This window comes from Chenopodium quinoa, unplaced genomic scaffold (assembly GCF_001683475.1).
Source record: "Chenopodium quinoa cultivar QQ74 unplaced genomic scaffold, ASM168347v1, whole genome shotgun sequence".
In the NCBI taxonomy this organism is placed as follows: Eukaryota; Viridiplantae; Streptophyta; class Magnoliopsida; order Caryophyllales; family Amaranthaceae; genus Chenopodium; species Chenopodium quinoa.
The window spans coordinates 399,381-418,405 of NW_018745470.1; the positions used below are offsets into that span (position 1 = coordinate 399,381).

At 34.9% G+C, this 19,025-nt stretch overlaps 2 protein-coding genes across 2 annotated transcripts; one reads left to right on the plus strand and one right to left on the minus strand.

Annotated features, from left to right (window-relative positions):
• Nucleotides 1-421: 421 nt before the first annotated feature.
• On the minus strand, nucleotides 422-2,876 carry LOC110715064 (fatty alcohol:caffeoyl-CoA acyltransferase). Its single transcript, XM_021893640.1, has 2 exons — nucleotides 2,010-2,876; nucleotides 422-1,086 (listed from the first exon to the last, which is right to left on the minus strand). The coding sequence occupies exons 1-2, from the start codon at nucleotides 2,807-2,809 to the stop codon at nucleotides 555-557; spliced, it is 1,332 nt and encodes a 443-aa protein (XP_021749332.1). The 5' UTR covers nucleotides 2,810-2,876; the 3' UTR covers nucleotides 422-554.
• Nucleotides 2,877-5,077: 2,201 nt separating this feature from the next.
• Nucleotides 5,078-15,198, plus strand: LOC110715086 (feruloyl CoA ortho-hydroxylase 2-like). Its single transcript, XM_021893666.1, has 2 exons — nucleotides 5,078-6,035; nucleotides 14,405-15,198. Exons 1-2 carry the CDS (start codon nucleotides 5,524-5,526, stop codon nucleotides 14,976-14,978), a joined length of 1,086 nt encoding a protein of 361 aa, XP_021749358.1. The 5' UTR covers nucleotides 5,078-5,523; the 3' UTR covers nucleotides 14,979-15,198.
• Nucleotides 15,199-19,025: the final 3,827 nt, after the last annotated feature.

Consider the following 19,025-nt stretch of genomic DNA (forward strand, 5'->3'; position numbering starts at 1 on the left):
CAATCCTTCAAAAAAAACATTCAGCCTATAAAAATTCATGTGAAAATAACCTTTATTTTTTATTATTATTATTATTATTATTATTATTATTATTTCTACTCACTCAATTTCATGGACCCACCTCAAACTGGAATCATGACACATCCAATTAACCTATCAAATATTACTTGTTAATTAGTCGTGTTTTATTTAAATTTTAAAGTCCATATATCATATCTAGCATGCATATTCAAACATATTAGAATTGAAGTAAGTGAAAAAAAGATGTAGAGGAGAAAAAAGCCTTAATGACTTGTACAAATACGCAAAACCATGCATGAATGTATTTTATTTAACGATAAATTAATTTAGGACAGAATGTCAAATATATGCATACAAATATGAATAGATAGCCAATATTAGTAATCAAATGTCAAATATATTTGTTACAACGTTGCACATAATATTTAACGGAGGTAGTATTAAGGATATAAAATTAGACAAACCAAAATCTATACTGTATTATTAATAAGGCCAAATTCAAATACAATAGCTTAGCAATTAATTAACAAAACTCAAAACTCCAATCTACTAAACTTATCCATTTCAACCATAAACTCATCCTTAGCAAACTCTCTCAAGCACACCAAAACCTTAAACCCATCACCATCTTTCTTCCCTTTATCATTACTAGAATAAGGTAAGTAATAACATGGCTCAATACTCCCTAAAAAATGCTTGGAAAGAGGGTAAACCGTAACCGGACCACCCGATCCGAAATCAACCGTTGAATGACCAATGTGCCTCCAATCAGTAAACCCACTCACCTCCTTCCCCGCCGTTATCCCCTTGTCGTAGTTGTTCTTCTGGAAATCGATGTACGATCTCACGTATTCGTCGGTTGCGTTGTACTTGCTATTTTTAATCAGGGTTGCAGTCTCCCAAATGGGTTGATGGGTTACTTCTCCAGCAGTGAGTTGAACGTACATTTGCATGCATCCATTGCCCCAATATCCCCTAGGTAGGGGTGGACTTAGTAGCTTTCTTATGCTCATTAAGTATGCAAACTTGACTTTTGTATCGTTTGGTATATTTGATGCTTTCACCCTGTTTTGTTATACAAAGTGGAATAATTAGTTCCTTCAAACAAACAAATAGAAATAATTAGTTGTTGAATTATAGATACATAATTACTCCCTCTATGTCTCTTTTTTTTTTTTTTTTTTTTTTTTTTTTTTTTTTTTTTTTGGGTCCCATTGGACTGTGCATGCATGGTCTCCCAGACAGTCTTATAACATGAATAACTTTATTTTTATACGTGTAAAAATTATACTCCCTCCGTCCCCTTTTGAAATTTTCACGGGAATTAATGAACACAAATTAGGTTAGTTAAAGTACCTTGAAAAAGTAAATTAACATTGGGTATGCAAAAAAGTAGAGAGAGAAAGTAATAAAAGTATATATGGAAAAACAAAATTTACATGGAAAATTTAAATTTGCACACATATTATTGCAAATTGGAGGGAATTTTGGTAAAAAAATTAATATTAATGGTTGTTGAAAAAATCAAATAAGGTGAACATTTTGAGACTAAAATTTACCGATAAGGGACTATAAAAAAAGGACGGAGGGAGTAAAAATTTAATATTAATAAAATATACAATGAGACAAATTCAATAAAACTTCTTATGACCAAATTACCTCTCATTAATTAATTAATTAATGAGAATTTATAGTCAAAGTTTTTAAAGTTTCACCCCATTATTTGCAGTGAGGCAAAAAAATAGAAACATGCATATTGCAGAGTATCTAGTCTAGAATTTATAGAAGATAAATACAATAGTGTAATGCTGTGGGGCTAAAACTGAAGTATACTGGTCAATAGGATTATAGGAGTTTAATGATTTGATGAGCATCTTTTTAATTTTAAAGTTGAGTGTGTGCGAATAGTGTACAATATTGAAAAGTTGCAAGTAAATAAAAACAAAGTACTTGGTACTTCGTATACCACTAGCAATACCAATACAAACCTTGCTCGCCATATGAAAGCACCCAAGGCTTCAAACGTGGTAAACCGCGAACCGGACCGTTCAAACAAGTACTCCTTAAACCGGTCCAAACATTTCTCTAACACTGGGACACAAACCCTAACAGTCGGTCCAACATTTTGCAAATAAGGCGAAAACTCTTTATCCAAACTCAATAACTCATCGAACGGAAACTCTACTCGGGGAGGTTCTCTTGGACCAAGCAAAGTAGCTCGATCCCAAACCGGTTCAACCGGAAGCTGAGTCGCTCCTCGAGCCAACTCAGCCACCCCATTAAAAAACTCGGATGCACCTAACCCATCACATAACATGTTATGAACAGCTGACCCAAGAACATACCCACCACACTTAAACAAAGTAAGTTGTAATATCATGGGATGCTTCATTGCTTCTGTAGTACCCGGGTTCGGGGCTAGTGACTCGGCGAGAGTGTTGTCCGGGTCATCTAAGTAGTTAAGGGACTCCAGGGAGCAGTCCATGGAGGCCCTTATAATGGGGAGACCCTTTCCTGGGGTGCAATACAACTCAAACCAGCCACCAACTGTACGTTGGAGGGTACCGGTGAGAGGGTAATAGGGACCGAGGGCGGTCCCTATGGCGGTAGTGATAACATTAAATGGGTCGGGTTGGTGTTGAGATTGGTTGGCGTAGACACGGAAGTAGCGAAAGGTGACATTGAGGTTGAGGTCGGTGTCGAGGTAGGTGAGGGGGAGGGTGTGGGGGTGGTCGAAGGGAGGGTTGGAAGGGTGAATTGTTGAAGTTTCTTGGATAATGACTTCCATTGGTTTGATGGTTTTGTTAATTAGTTGATTGTGTTACTTCACTTGTGTAACTTGCGTGGTGTAATATAGACAAAATGGGTACGGTTGGTGGAGTACGCCTTGTCAACAAATAATTGTATTGGCGTTTGGCACAGATGATTTAGAGTAGTAATATTATTGGTCCATTGACCTCCGTTAACTATTATGTTCAACAAAGGAGTATTATTTGTGAGACATAAAATATTTCTTTGTTGCACATAATAATTAACGGAGGTTAAATTTTGAACAAAACATTTAATTATGTTAAAGCCTATGCAAGCAATGAGTTAAGACATTCCTAAACTATGTATGTGACCCAACATAATTCACTAGAATCGGCTTTGAAAGGTTATAATTTTTGCTCATTAATTCAACTGTATGTAGAAAAATTATGAGTAAAAAAAAAAAAAAAATTGAACCTCTTAATGTGTCCAAGTATGTAATAAGAGTTTTGTCACATCTTGTTGTATCAAACAAGAAAGAAATAGGAGACCTCAATTTTAAACACAAAGCTAAAGTAAACTAAATAAAACTCCCCGTTAGCTACTCGTAGTATACTAAATGAAACTCCTACATATGCTTCTAACTTTTTATAGATCATCTTTCATGTTTGGGGATTTCCCTTATCGCGCCAATCAAATAAGTTCCCTTGCCTTCTTCTTATCTTATTAAAATACAATAACATATACTTAAGTATATAGATATCAAATAATATTTTGTATGTTACTAAAAATCAATGTTCTATATCTATGATGGTGAAATCGTTGAAAGTTCTAGCTACGTACTAGTCCAACTTGACAGCGGATTACGAGGTTGGTAATTGTCTAAAGTAATCGCTTCCTGCCCTAATTATTGGCATTTGGCAAGCTTGAGTGCATGAATATAAACCAAATTGAATTAGTTTTCACTAAAAATTAAAACTAAATTGGAGCCTTTGTCAAAATATTGAATGATTAGTTGATGCACATATTTTTACCAGGTGAGTGCTCAATTTGTTAGCACCCTAGCTTAGAAATTTTGAATTTGATAATTTATTTTAATTTTCTTATACATGACATATATTTTGAATTTGATAATTTATTTTAATTTTCTTATACATGACATATAAGTTGAATTTAATTTTTTTTTTTTTTTTTGTTCCCTAATTGATGCTTACACGTGAACACCATTTGTCATACTACTCACACTGTCATATACATCTATAGCTAGGTAATTACGGGCCTGTTCACATTTACTGAACTGATTGAAGCTGAACTGAACTGAACTGAATTGAGCTGAGATGAAATGAATATTTTATGAGAGAATGAAATTAGGAGCTGAACTGAACTGAATTGATTGGAGCTGAACTGAAATTAAGTAAATATAAACAGACCCTAAGTGAAAGTTTTAATTTGAATTAGATAGTATTTTGTTCATCTTATTTTCATTTATTTTAAATATATAAAATAAATTAAGATAAAATAAGACGACTAATCAACTTAGTTTTGTTCATAAAAAAAGAAGGCTACTAAGTTTAATTTATAGGTAACATAAATTTAAATAACCTCCATTAAGTTAAAATAAGTTATCTAAACAAAAGGTTGATGAATAAGGCTATGTTTAGTTTAGTATTTTTTAAGTGCAATATGATCATAAGCTTTCATATGTGGCTGGCCACACCGTGTAGCGAACCATCATGGGATTACCTTATCAGTGTTATAGGGATTACTTAGTCAGTGTTACAAGGGTTACTAGGTAAGTGTTATAGGGGTTACTTAGTCAGTGTTCTAGGAATTACTTTATTGTTTTACTTGTTGTCACATAATATGGCCAGCCGCACACAAAACTGGATGTTATATTATTTACTTTAATATCACAACAAATATAAAAGTTCAGATCAAATAGATAAAAAGTGATAAGTTCATATCATCTTTATATATTCATATGCGATCGATTAATTTCATATGGAGTAGTATTTATGAAAATTATATATTTCCTCCATTTTTTTAATATTGCACCACTTACCTTTTAAGGAAGTTTCACATTTATTGCACCATATCCATTTTAGGAAAAGAAATTTACGTGTTCACACTATTAACCTAATATACCCTTGATTTTCAATCCTTACTTTTATTTTATGCATACAATCACATGGGTAACTTGGTATTTCTACCTTTCTCTCTCATCCTTTTTTCCACTACCAAAAAATTTGTGTCAAACCCTTATGGTGCAATAATAAAAGAACGGAGGAAGTACTTAAAAATTAAATTAAACTACACGTTAATACAAATCTAATAAGAACTCAAGTGATTTGATAATTTCATAGTATATCTTATGTTAGCTAATAATCCCACTTTATAAGATTATCATAAACTTATTTGATTTGATTAGAAATCACTTAAACTTTTAAGATTAGAATTATTGTACCGAGTAATAGGCTACTGACAAAAACATATTTTAGCTCGAATTTTCTTTACTTTTATTATTTCCACTCTTTGTTCACTTTAGTGGAAAAATTCAAACGCAAAAGAAAAGTTCTAACCAAAAAAAAAAATTAAAAAAAAAAAAAAATTACTAGTAAGAAGTCCTAAGAACCAATAATTCAAACTATAAAGTAGTAGAACTCGGACTATAAACATTGATTACTTTGAATCATTTTCTTTATTTCTCAGCCTAACTACTTGATCACTAAAACACCATAATTTCTAACAATTATAATGCCAATGTCTCCAATAGAATGCCCAAAAAATATCACCGAATTTGTCCGAAATCAAGGGCATGGTGTAAAGGGTCTAGCTGATATTGGTATTACCTCTTTGCCTAACCAATACATCCAACCCGAAGAAAAGAGGTTCAATGAACAAAAAATCACCCTTAGTAAAGATGGTGAAGATCACTCGATCCCCATCATCGACATGTCGAATTTAGAAAAGGATGAAATCGAAACACTCATTTGTAATGCTGCAGAAAAATGGGGGTTTTTCCAAATTGTCAACCATGGAGTACCTCTCAAAGTGCTAGATGAAATCAAGGCTGCCACGCACTGGTTTTTCGAGTTGTCGGTTGAGGAGAAGGCTAAGTATTTGGAGAAGAATTCACCTTCCAAAAACGTCAAGTATGGGACTAGCTTTTCACCTGACTTTGAGAAGGTTTTTGAATGGAAGGATCACCTTAGTCTCTTTGTTACTTCTGAGGAGGATGCCCTTGCTCATTGGCCTCTTCCATGCAGGTAAAGTTGTTAAAAACTTTCATTTATTTGGCTTTTGATATCTTTGATTTGTATGAATTCCCATGCACTATATATACTATATAGTGTTAGTTCCAACACTCTATGTGCCTACTCTTTTGCTCACTCCATTGCCAAGATTTGTGTTAAATTTCAAAAACTTAGACATAATATCTAGTTAATCTATAAAAGGTAATATAATTATTATGTGAGATCTTGTTTAATGCGTCTCATTGTAAATTTAATTATATCAAATTTTTATAATACTCTGTAGTTTCAGGTATAGAAATTGAGATACACAAGTATATGTTTTAAGATATATCTTGAATCTTGATTACCTTGAAAATTCAATGGGACAAAAAATAGGGACGCATGGAGTATCTAATATAATTAAGCAAAGTGTTAGGGTGATCCATGGAACTTTTTGTATAATAAGGGAAAAAAAATCAATCATGGGGATCTATTTTGATCGATATAGATTTTTGACTAAGGGCATGTTCACATTTATTGAACTGAGCTGAACTGAACAGAATTGAAATGAGCTGAAATGAATATTTATGAAAGAAGGAAATCAGGATCTGAACTGAAGTGAACTAATTGGAGCTGAACTAATTTGAACTGAACTGAACTGAAATTAAGCTGGAGTGAACATGCCCTAAGTGTTATACTACTAAGCAATAAAACAGAAATTACTTATCTCTTGATGCGTGAACCAAAGTGACAATAGCCGCGTCGTGGAGAACCACTGACCTAAAAGACAATTCCGCGCTACCTCCCGGTGCAGTAGACTAGAAGCAGTCGCCCTCCAGGATAAGCACGGCGCCGGAGTTTATGTGCACTCACAAACCCGCCTGGAACTCAGAATACTTGCCCGAATTTAACTAGTGTAAATACTATGGCTTTAGCCTAATAATATAATCAGTCTTTTCTTTGTGTTAAAAAAAATGTCGTGTTTATGATTGAATTTTCTTATACACAGTATGAAATTACGTAAAGAATTCAATTATTTAGATGGCACGACTAATGTAAACTCAGAACAGTAGAAACTCGTGTTTAGATAATTTGAGAGAAGAGAGATAACTGATTGTGTTATGTGTTTTTGACGGGAAAAAGCAACGAGTATATATAGGCAGTAGAGGGGAGACATGAAACGTAAAACGAGGGACGAATCTGGCTAAGAAACGACCAGATTCATTCAACCAGTCAACAACGGAAGCAAGAAACAAGGAATTAATCAGTCAGCTATAATCAAGGGATTAATGACTGACTTAATTCCGTAATCCCAACAGTCAGAAAAGAATATTCCCAAAAGACAAAAAAGAATATTCTGTTTAACAAAGAAAAGGAAATAAAATTTCTCCAAAAAGATAACAAGGACCCACGCCCGCGCATCGCATTCCCCAAGGCCCGAGCCCGACCCGGCCCGGCTCGGCACGCGAGCGCGCGTGTGTGTGGATTAACACTTAACTCCCACTCACTCAACTAAGTAGTGTTAAGGCACTACAATATAAAAACAAGGAAAAACCTTTCCCCCCAACCAATGTGGGATTTTCCCCTTTCATTTGTTTTTCTCTCTCTCTTGTTTTTTCCCAACCCTCTTATTTTATATCAAGAACTTCCAACAATCCCCCACAGGTTCGAAGATATGAAAAAGAAAGGAAGGAAAAGATGAGTTCTGGGCAAAACAAAACAATTGCATAAGTGTCAATGTCTCGCGACTTGAATTAACACATAGTGGACATCAAGCTATGACCCCTCACCTACCAAGTGACTTTCGTCTTGAACTCAATAGGGAGTTAGGGACCCGTCACTTTGAGCCACACAATTGAACATGTATAATATTCTGAAATTCCGCGAATAAAGATGACGCATTATACTGGCCATACGTCCAGCCTGGATGCTCATAGGTGCTCTAGAGTATAAGCCCACGAAATACTCATAGGAAGCGGCCATACTTCCACACCTAAGTAGGTGAACTCCATCAAGTGTGAGCTACAACACACCTCCAAAAAAATGGATATAGGTTCATTAAGAGCCATATGCTCAACCTCCTTCTCATTTGTAGCTAAGCACAACAAACATCTAGAGATGGTCCAATAAAAATAAAATGTGCTTCCGAATTATTATATAATGTTCCCCTTTGAACTCATGGGGAGTAGGAGTTCACTATTTCACAATTCATACAACGGGCTTTAGCTCCATCTCTTCCAATGTTTCCAAAACTAGTTTTTTACATAGGCCTTTAGTTAACGGATCCGCAATGTTCTTTTCGGACTTAACATAGTCCAGTGATATCACCCCTTCAGACAAAGGATTTCTGACGGCTTTATGCCTCGGACGGATGTGTCTCTTCTTCCCATTAAAGGCATGGTTGTGAGCAACAGCAATAGCAGCTTGCGAATCACAATGAAGTGCAACTGAAGGAGCTGGCTTCCCCCACAGCGGAATATCTGCAAGCATGTTCCTCAACCATTCTGCCTCATGACCTGCCAATTCAAGAGCAATAAATTCAGATTCCATAGTAGACATAGCAGTACAAGATTGCTTATAAGATTTCCAGAATACAGCTCCACCACCAAGGGTGAAGACATAGCCACTAGTGGAGTTAACTTCATCATTATCGGATACCCAGTTGGCATCACAAAAACCTTCCAAAACTCCAGGAAATTTGGAGTAGTGCAAACCCCAATCCGCAGTACCCTTAAGGTACCTAAGCAACCTCCTAAGAGCAATCCAATGATCACTGCTTGGGTTATGAGTGCACCTGCTAAACCTACTAACAGAATAAGCAATGTCAGGTCTAGTGTAGTTCTTTAGAAACATAACACTACCAATAATTCGAGCATACTCAAACTGATTAACTAGATCACCATTATTTTTCTTTAGGTGGAAACTTGGGTCATATGGAGCCTTAACTGGATCGACATTAAATGAGTCAAACTTTTTAAGAAGCTTTTCAACTTGTGACTGATTAAGACAGATGCCTTTTGGAGTCCTTTTTTATTTTTACTTCCAAAATCACAGCTGCCTCACCCATGTCTTTCATTTCAAAATTCGAACTCAAAAACTGTTTTGTCTCATTTACTCGATCCAAGTCAGTTCCAAAAATCAACATATCATCCACATAAAGACAAATAATTACACAACCATGACTATCATGCTTAAAATAAACACAAGAGTCACCTTCATTAACATGAAAACCATTACCAGTCATAGTCTTATCAAATTTGTCATGCCATTGCTTTGGAGCTTGCTTGAGCCCATACAATGACTTGACTAACTTACAAACCTTGTTCTCTTGGCCTAGAACAACAAACCCTTCAGGTTGGACCATATAAATCTCCTCATCCAAGTCACCATTCAAAAACGCAGTTTTGACATCCATTTGATGAACAACAAGATAAAAAATATGCAAGCAAGAGCAATTAAAGTCCTAATGGTTGCAATTTTAGTAACTGGGGAGTAAGTATCAAAATAATCAATGCCAAACTTTTGAGTAAAACCCCTCACTACTATCCTTTCCTTATACTTGTCTATGGATCCATCGGCCTTTAATTTTTTCCGAAAGATCCATTTACATGTAATGGGCTTACAACCTCTAGGAAGTTCAACCAATTCCCAAGTGTTATTATTGAGAATTGATTGTAATTCACTACCAATTGCTTCTTTCCAAAAAAACAGCATCAACTGACCTCATTGCCTCATCATAGGTTCTTGGATCATCTTCCAAAAAAAAATATATGCACAAAATCATCATCAATTAAGGAAGATTCAGATAAATAGGAAGTAATAAAATCACGACCAAAACTGTTTTCCTTTCTTGCCCTTTTGCTTCTCCTTGGCTCCAAAACAGAATCATCGTTAGTAATAGGAGCATTAGCAATAGGTAAACTAACAGAACTACTAGCATGTAATCCACTATCATTAGAAGGAGACATTTTCAAAGGAAAAATGTTCTCAAAGAACTCAGCATCTCTCGCTTCAATGATATGACCACCTGCATAAGAGTCGTTAGCACCTTTAACAAAGAAACGATAAGCTGCACTTTGATAAGCATAGCCAATAAAAATAGCATCAACAGTTTTGGGACCAATTTTATCCCTCTTGAAACTAGGTATGCCTACTTTTGCTAGGCACCCCCACACTTTCAAGTATTTCAGATTTGGCGCTCGACCCTTCCATATTTCGTATGGAGTCTTGTCAAGATTCTTGTGAGGAACCCTGTTCAAAACATGACAAGTAGAAAGAATAGCCTCCCCCCACATGTTATTAGGAAGCCCAGAACTAATAAGCATAGAATTCATCATATTCTTTAAAGTTCTATTTTTCCTTTCAGCTATACCGTTTTGTTCGGGTGAATAGGGAGCTGTTGTCTCATGAACAATGCCAAGTTGCTCATAAAGTGCCTTAAGAGTGTCAGGGCTGTACTCACCACCCCTGTCACTCCTAACCCTCTTAATCTTTTTGTCCAATTGGTTTTCTACCTCAGCTTTATATTTGAGGAACATTTCCTCAGCTTCGTCCTTAGACCTGAGAAGATAAACCATACAAAAACGTGAGCAATCATCAACAAAAGTAATGTAATACTTTTTACCCCCTCTACTTTCGTGATTGTTAAAATCACCCAAGTCACTATGAACAAGTTCTAGTACTTCAGTCTGTCTATCTACTGATTTAAATGGCTTCTTTGTAAATTTGGCTTCAACACAAATTTGACATTTCGAAAAATCAGTGTTGGAAAAACTTGGAATCAAATTTAAGTTTTTAAGCCTTTTAATAGAATCAATATTAACGTGACCTAATCTAGCATGCCATAAATCAATAGACTCAGCAATATAAGCAGAAGAAGTACTAGCATTCTTATTCATAGTGTCAATTTTAACATCAACAGTAAAAAGCCCCCCATTACAAAAGCCCTTTCCCACAAATTCCCCATTGCGAGTAAGAACTAATCTATCAGAATCAAAAGAGAGCTTCAGTCCAGCTTTCATGAGTAAACTGCCAGAAATTAAATTCCTGCGCATTTCTGGAACATGCAAAACATTAGTCAGAGTAAGCAATTTTCCAGAAGTGAGAGTGAGAACGATCTTCCCTTTGCCTTGGATAGAAGCAGAAGCTGAGTTGCCCATGAAAACATTTTCACCTTCAACCTTGTCATAGGTAGTGAACATGTCCTTGTTGGCGCAGATGTGTCTGGTAGCTCCAGTGTCAACAATCCACTCAGCTCAACAATCCACTCAGCAGCATTACCTGTAAAGTTAGCTTCTAAAACAACAGCAACAATAACGTCAAAATCCTCAATAAGATTTGCTTGACTTTTCCCACTGTTCTTCTTCTTGACCCTGCAATCCTTAGCCTTGTGACCAGTCAAACCACACTCAAAACAAGTACCCTTAAACTTGTACTTCTGAACCTTCCCTTTAGGCTTAAGAGAACTGTTATTGGCTTTGGACTGGTTGTTGTGTTTGGGTTCAACAAGATTGGCTTTGGCAGAGGAAGAGGAAGGAAAAACAGAAGGGGTTTTGTCTTTGATACGGTTTTCCTCCTCAATTTTGAGGTGAGCAGCAAGCTCCTCTAAGGTTACGTCTTTCTTTTTGTGCATGAGTTGGTTACGAAAATCCTTCCAAGAGGGAGGGAGTTTCTCAATCAGAACAATAGCAAGGGTAGTATCACAAATAGACAGACCTTCAGCAGCCATATTAATATAAACACTCTCATAAGCATGAATCTGATCAATAATAGGCTTATCATCAACAACTTGAAAACTTAACCACTTACTAACACAATAACGTTTAGTATCAGCATCATCAGTCCCATATTTTTTCTCTAAAGCATCCCAAATATCCTTAGCATGATAAAAACCCATATAAATATCCAACAGATTATTTGACATATAATGCAACAACATGCCTTTACAAGTTCTATCATCCTTAGCAAATTTAACATCAGTTTCAGACAAATTATCCTTATCATCAGGTTCAACAATATCATCAAGAACATATGCAACATCAATTTTCTCCAAATAAAAACGCATCCTAACAGCCCAACGTTTATAATTCTTTCCATCAAGAGGTTCTAACTTAGACTTATCAGGAATCAGAAACTTGGAAGCCATAATCGTCTTTTAGATTGTTATACTACTAAGCAATAAAACAGAAATTACTTATCTCTTAATGCGTGAACCAAAGTGACAATAGCCGCGTCGTGGAGAACCACTGACCTAAAAGACGATTCCGCACTACCTCCCGGTGCAGTAGACTAGAAGCGGTCGCCCTCCAGGATAAGCACGGCGCCGGAGTTTATGTGCACTCACAAACCCGACTGGAACTCAGAATACTTGCCCAGAAAACAGAACAGTAGAAACTCGTGTTTAGATAATTTGAGAGAAGAGAGATAACTGATTGTGTTATGTGTTTTTGACTGGAAAAAGCAACGAGTATATATAGGCAGTAGAGGGGAGACATGAAACGTAAAACGAGGGACGAAACGGAAGCAAGAAACAAGGAATTAATCAGTCAGCTATAATCAAGGGATTAATGACTGACTTAATTCCGTAATCCCAATAGTCAGAAAAGAATATTCCCAACAGACAAAAAAGAATATTATGTTTAACAAAGAAAAGGAAATAAAATTTCTCCAAAAAGATAACAAGGACCCACGCCCGCGCATCGCATTCCCCAAGACCCGAGGCCCGAGCCCGACCCGACTCGGCTCGGCGCGCGCGCGTGTGTGTGGAGTAACACTTAACTCCCACTCACTCAACTAAGTAGTGTTAAGACACTACAATATAAAAACAAGGAAAAACCTTTCCCCCCAACCAATGTGGGATTTTCCCCTTTCATTTGTTTTTCTCTCTCTCTTGTTTTTCCCCAACCCTCTTATTTTATATCAAGAACTTCCAACACTAAGTAGGTCCTTTAGTATAACATTAGAGTTAGATCCACGACTGGAGTCTTGATAAATTGGGTTTAAATGAGATTAGGGGTGGTTTTGAACATGTGCAAGGTGAGTGACCACGCAAAATTTTATTTCATTTTATGAAGTATTCCTTTTCCACTATATATATATTATCTCCGTTAACTATTATATATATATATATATAGGGGAAGACTCTCGTGAGAATTTTTCTTATATGATAATTTTTCTTATGTGAGAACACTCTTTATGTTCTAAATTTTTACTCGTATGTTCTAAATTTTAAATCTGATGTTCTAAACTTTTTTTAGGTGTTCTAAATTAAATCAAATGTTCTAATTTATTACTCACATGTTCTAAACCATAAATTAGTTAAGCTTGATGTCATAAATTTTAAATAACTTGTTCCAAACTTTTAACTTTTATGTTCTAAATTTTAAAACGTGTGCTCTAAGATTTTTAATTATATGTTCCAGATTTTCTAATATTTTTTAATTATATGTTCCAGATTTTAAAGCGTATGTTCTATTTTTTTTACTCATATGTTCTAAATTCTTTACTCACACTTTCTATATTCAATATCAGTTTGTTCTAAATTTTTATTCACATGTTCATAATCTTAAATCAAGTGTTCTAAATGTTACTCATATGTTTAAAATTTCATAAAGCATATTTTATAAATTTTTAATCACTTGTTCTAATTCTTAAATCAGATGTTCTAACATATTACTCACACAAATGTTCTAAATTATTACTCATATGTTCAAAATTTTAATTTGAGTCACATGTTCTAAATTTTAACTCATATGTTCTTACCCACATGTTCTAAATTTTAAATCAGTTCTCATATAAGTATGAATTATCACATATGGACCTATTCTCACCGGATTCCTCCCCTATATATATATTATTGTCATTTTCAGCATTTGTGGAAAGTGTTGAAAACGTATGTTTGTACAATGTTCCATGATACATCAATATGTAAATGTAACTGAATTAAAAAAAAAAAAAGGAACCTCAATGCATGTGGGGCAAAGTAGTGTTGAAGCATTATAATAACCTTCCAAAAACACACATACGAGTGTCCTACGAAGTCATGATAAAATAATAGAGAGTTATTAATCACTTTAAAATGGTAAAATGTTATTCTTTTTATTGTCATATGACACTTACTAAGTATTACTGTATTAGCCTTAAAAAGTAGATTCTTTTAATGATAGATTGGTGTGGCCAATGGCCTAGGTTCATTTTTAACATAGTATGTGTATAATGTGTATAACGTAGAAACGTGGGCAACAACAAAATAATTGGAGTACGAGAATAATAATTAAAGTTTAGAATAAAGTTGATTATGAGTAATAGCCATTATTTTTTTGTAACATTCCTGACTATTCAAGCTGAAATATGCAATTTCAAGTCATATAATCATGAGTCTATTAATTTTTTTTTCTACGTAGGGATGAAGCATTGGAATACTTGAGAAGTACCGAAAATGTGATAAGAAAACTTTGTAACATACTAATGAAGGGATTAAACGTCCATGAGATTGATGGGCAAAAGGAGTCTCTTTTGATGGGTTGCAAGAGAATGAACCTAACTTTTTACCCTAAGTGTCCAAACCCTGAGTTAACCTTTGGTACCGGTCCTCATTCAGATGCATCAATCATCACCATACTTCTTCAAGACGACGTTGGTGGCCTCTATGTTCGACGGTTTGATGATGAGAGTTGGATTCATGTGCCTTCTATCGATGGTGCTCTCGTTGTCAATGTTGGCGACGTGCTTCAAATACTTAGCAATGGCAAGTATAAGAGTGCGGAGCACCTTGTTATCCCTAATGCAAGCAAGAGTAGAGTTTCGGTCCCAATTTTTGTGCATCCAACTTCAAATGATGTTATTGGTCCGTTACAAGAGATTATAGATAAAGGAGCAAAGCCCATCTATAAAGATGTTCTTTTCTCCGATTATATTGGGCACTTCTTTAGTAAGCCTCATGATGGTAAGGCTACGGTTGAGTTTGCTAAGTTCTAATGTTAATGATCATGTGTCATTCAATATTAATAATAAATAAAGATGAAAGGGTGAGGGATAGCTCAAGTGGTTAGACGATTAGAGCTTCCCTTCCGATTTGTTCTATTTTAGTAGACTTGTTGCATCTAAAACCCTTATCAGTACATAACTTTAATCATTAATATCTTTAATTTTAGAAAATAATGACTATAAAAATAGATATTATAGAAGTATATATGTAATGAAACAATTTTAAGAACATTTCACATGACTTCTTTAATTTTTAGTTACTAGTATAACCTTAGTTGTATACTACCTCCATTAATTTTTAGTTGCAACAACGGGTATTATTTGTAAGACAAAAAAAAAATCTTTTATTGCAACTAAAAATTAACGGCGTTAATACTTTTTTTTTTCCAGGAAAAGTTGTTATTATACTTGCATTATACATCTATGCTAAACTAATCTAATCTATATCTATACTTAGCATTTAAAAATTCTAACCGGAAAATACACATGTCTCCATTTTGTTACACTTTTCTAGCTTCTTTTACACTAGATGTGCCACATGTCTTCTTATATATTTTTTTTAATTTTCTATTATACTATCTTAATTATTTCATTAATCTTATATTTTCATCTCTCTCATACACGCTTCATATTCATCTCCGATCCCCTATTCAATTCAACCTTTTTCTTTTCTCTCTTTAATTTTAGTCCCTTCACCTTCTTTTTTTAAAGTCATTTTAAATTAGAGCCCTAAAAATCTAATTTCTTTAACTATATTTTAGATTACACATTCCTCGATCATTACCTTTCAATACAACTTTCTATAATCAACACGTGCATTGCACGGGCTAGAAAACTAGTTTAAATAATATGGAGTATTGCCTTTTAAAAAATCCAAACTTTATTGATTTATTTCATGACCAAATTGATTGAAAATAATAAATAAATAAATAAATAATCAATGTTGGACAAAAAGTAATAAGGTCAAATGGGTTAACATTTGGAGAGAGACCAAGAGACAAGTACTTAGACACTTTCATATTGTGCTCGATTTAGGCAATATGTTGGGCTTATAAATGTAATTAGTCTCTGACTTTGCATCAACAACTTTGGCCCAAAACGAAAAAAAATAAAATGTTGACTAGCGCTTTTTTTTTTTTTTTTGAAAGAAGTCTTAAGAACATTAAATTTCATTAATAATAGCCATACGGTATCTACAATTGACAATTAACGATAATGAAAACGAATTTAGCAAAATCAAACAAGTATTAATCGAGGAAGGGCTAAGAATCCAAATACATAAATATAACAATTCGGCACATTCTCGGTTCGTTGTCTCATACAACTTTTTGAGTGGATCCGTCGCCGCTTCGTAATTTTGTGAGAAAGAAAATTCTTGTGTTGACTCCGTAACCCGAATTCGAGCCATAATCAATAGTAGCCCCGCACAACCAGAGACAAAATTAAACATAAATAAAACCTTGTCTTTCAACGGAGTCCGAAAAACCTTGTCTTTCGAAGGAGATCGAAAAAACCTTGTCTTTCGAAGGAGATAAACCCTTTCTTTCGAGGGAGACATTATTGTAACCTAGAACAAATTAAAAAACTTGAAAGAAAATAAAATTTGTGGCTTTCCACCGGTGAAATCCGATGGAAGCCCCTTCAAAATTGACAATGGAGTAAAGTTTTAACTAGCGCTTTTTGAATAAGAGGTTTCCAATAGCTTTTTTTTTATTTTTTATTATTTATTTATGTATTTTATTTTATTCAAATGAGGCAAAGCCAAGGGAAAATAACACACTACAATAAAACAAGGAAAACAAAAGACACCTACGGAGGAGCTAGGGCGTGGAAAAGTCACTCCTAAAGATGGGCACGGTACGGTGGTGGCACGGCCCGGCCCGAGCCTGCCAACGGCACGGAAGGACACTGTGATCGAAAGTGGGTCGTGGGCCGTGCCGTGAACACAATTCTGAAAAATCGGAAGTGGCATGCACGATAATTTGGTCCGCAGGACGACCTGTCGGCACGGTCCGTGCAAAACAACAGTAATTCGCTGCTTCCAACAGCCATAAAATGACTATAAAACGGCTATAATAATATATTAATAATAAAATTAACATACGTAAACATAAACATAAAGAACTATAATAATAAAAAAAATAAGAATAGTAAAAAGAACTATAATAATATAATTAATACCAAAACATAAACAAAAACATAAATTTATAAAATTAGTTAAATATACTCATTTTAAAAGTTGTTCAAAAAAATATATATCTATTTTTTAAAAAAAAATAAAAAAAAAGTATGGGCAGCCCATTGCCCAGCCTGGCCCGGCACACCAGGCATGTATTTCGTGCCGCGCCCTGGGCTGGGGTGTGCCAAATGGTGGCCCAGCACGGCACGACCTGCCAAGTTGCAGCCACGACATGGCCCAGCACGAGCCTCAACGAGGCACGACCCGTAGTGGCCCGGTACGGCCCGTTACCCACTTCTAGCCATTCCCGTAGCATCCTCTTCTAAAATACTATCAAGTCCTAATAAAGAAATAAAACTAAGAATATCTAAATCCTTTTCTTAAGAGACTTCACGGGTGACCAACCAATCCGCCACGCGATTACCTTCATGAAAAATATGAGTTACCTTCGTTTCCCGACTACCATTATCTAGCATTGAAATGCATCGTGTAAGCTCATGCACGCTTTCCCCAGCAGTTTCCAATAGATGGCTTTATTACAATTGTCTTTAAAATTCTAAATGAGGGAAAATCTGGAAGTTTGGTTTCCATTTGAAAAGATAACATGTTAACCTATTGTAGAGCTGATCACGCTCAGCTCAGCTCCTTGGCCTGGCCCGATTTTGGGCGGGTTTTAGGTAGAATTTTTGGCCTGAAATTGGGTCGGGCTCGGCCCGGCCCGATTTTAAAAAATGTTTGGACGGGTTTGGGAAATAGATTTTATGCATTTTTAGTTTTTTTTTTTTTTGCTAGACCCGAAATTGTCCTAAAAATCCCGCATGGCCCGACTAGTTTGGGCACAATTTTTCCGGCCCAAAGCTTGGCCTGGCTCGAGAAATGGATAGTTTTTTTTTACCTCGGCCTGACCAGGCCCACCCATTGATCACTTCTAACCTATTGGAGTACTATAAGGATTAGGTATGTTATTTTTTATTGCCAACTCAATAAAAATAACAACTAGCAATTGCATACTAACTTACCAAAGCGCTCTCTATATATACACTGTACAATTAGTCGCTAGATAGCTTGTTTTGTGCGTGGTTGGTCACACTGTGTGACTACAAATAAAAGAACAAACTAAACTCCTATAACACTGATCAAGTAACCTCTAAAATACTGAACGAGTAACCCCTATAATACTGGTTATGTAATCCTAAAACAATAATAAAGTAACCCTTTTAACACTGACCAAGTAACCCCTGTAGTGGTTGGCCATATCGTGTGACCAACCACATATAAAACTTTGTAATTGCTAAAACTACCTCCATTTCATATTACAACTTTGAAGTAAATTTTTTATTTTTTATTATTTTTTTTAGAGAAAAACTTTGAAATATTTTATTTTTTATACCATAAAGTTGCAAATAATATGAAATAAAGGTAATACTAATTGCTAATCAAAGCATATAATTCAATTTGTTAGTAAAATCAACAAATGTGATCAATTATTGGTACTCCTCCGTCCCTAAATTACATCCTCCTTTCTATTTTGGGTATTACAAAATTACATTCCACCTTTCTATTTTTAGTAAAAAAAATTCTAGATATCCCAAATACACTCTCTTTTTCAGTTGTACTTTTAATGTATAATTAATGTATTTACATTCCACTTTTAATGTTTGGTTGACTAATGTACTTTTCAGCCTTTAATTTTTTAGAATCCTTGTGCCAAATTACAATGAATATGATTGGTTAAAAATTTTCAATTAGGAGCATGTGATTGGTCCTTTTATTTTGCAAAGGATTGATGACATGTCATGAGTAAGAGGTCTTCCTAAGGAAGGTTAGTTATGTATGACGAAATACATAACGAGGGGCAC

Coding starts and splice junctions, on each gene's coding strand:
- LOC110715064 (XM_021893640.1), bottom strand. CDS start 2,809: ATGGAAGTCATTATCCAAGAAACTTCAACAATTCACCCTTCCAACCCT. Junction 1,087..2,009: donor GCTTTCATATGGCGAGCAAG/GTTTGTATTGGT, acceptor ATAACAAAACAG/GGTGAAAGCATCAAATATAC.
- LOC110715086 (XM_021893666.1), top strand. CDS start 5,524: ATGCCAATGTCTCCAATAGAATGCCCAAAAAATATCACCGAATTTGTC. Junction 6,036..14,404: donor CATTGGCCTCTTCCATGCAG/GTAAAGTTGTTA, acceptor TTTTCTACGTAG/GGATGAAGCATTGGAATACT.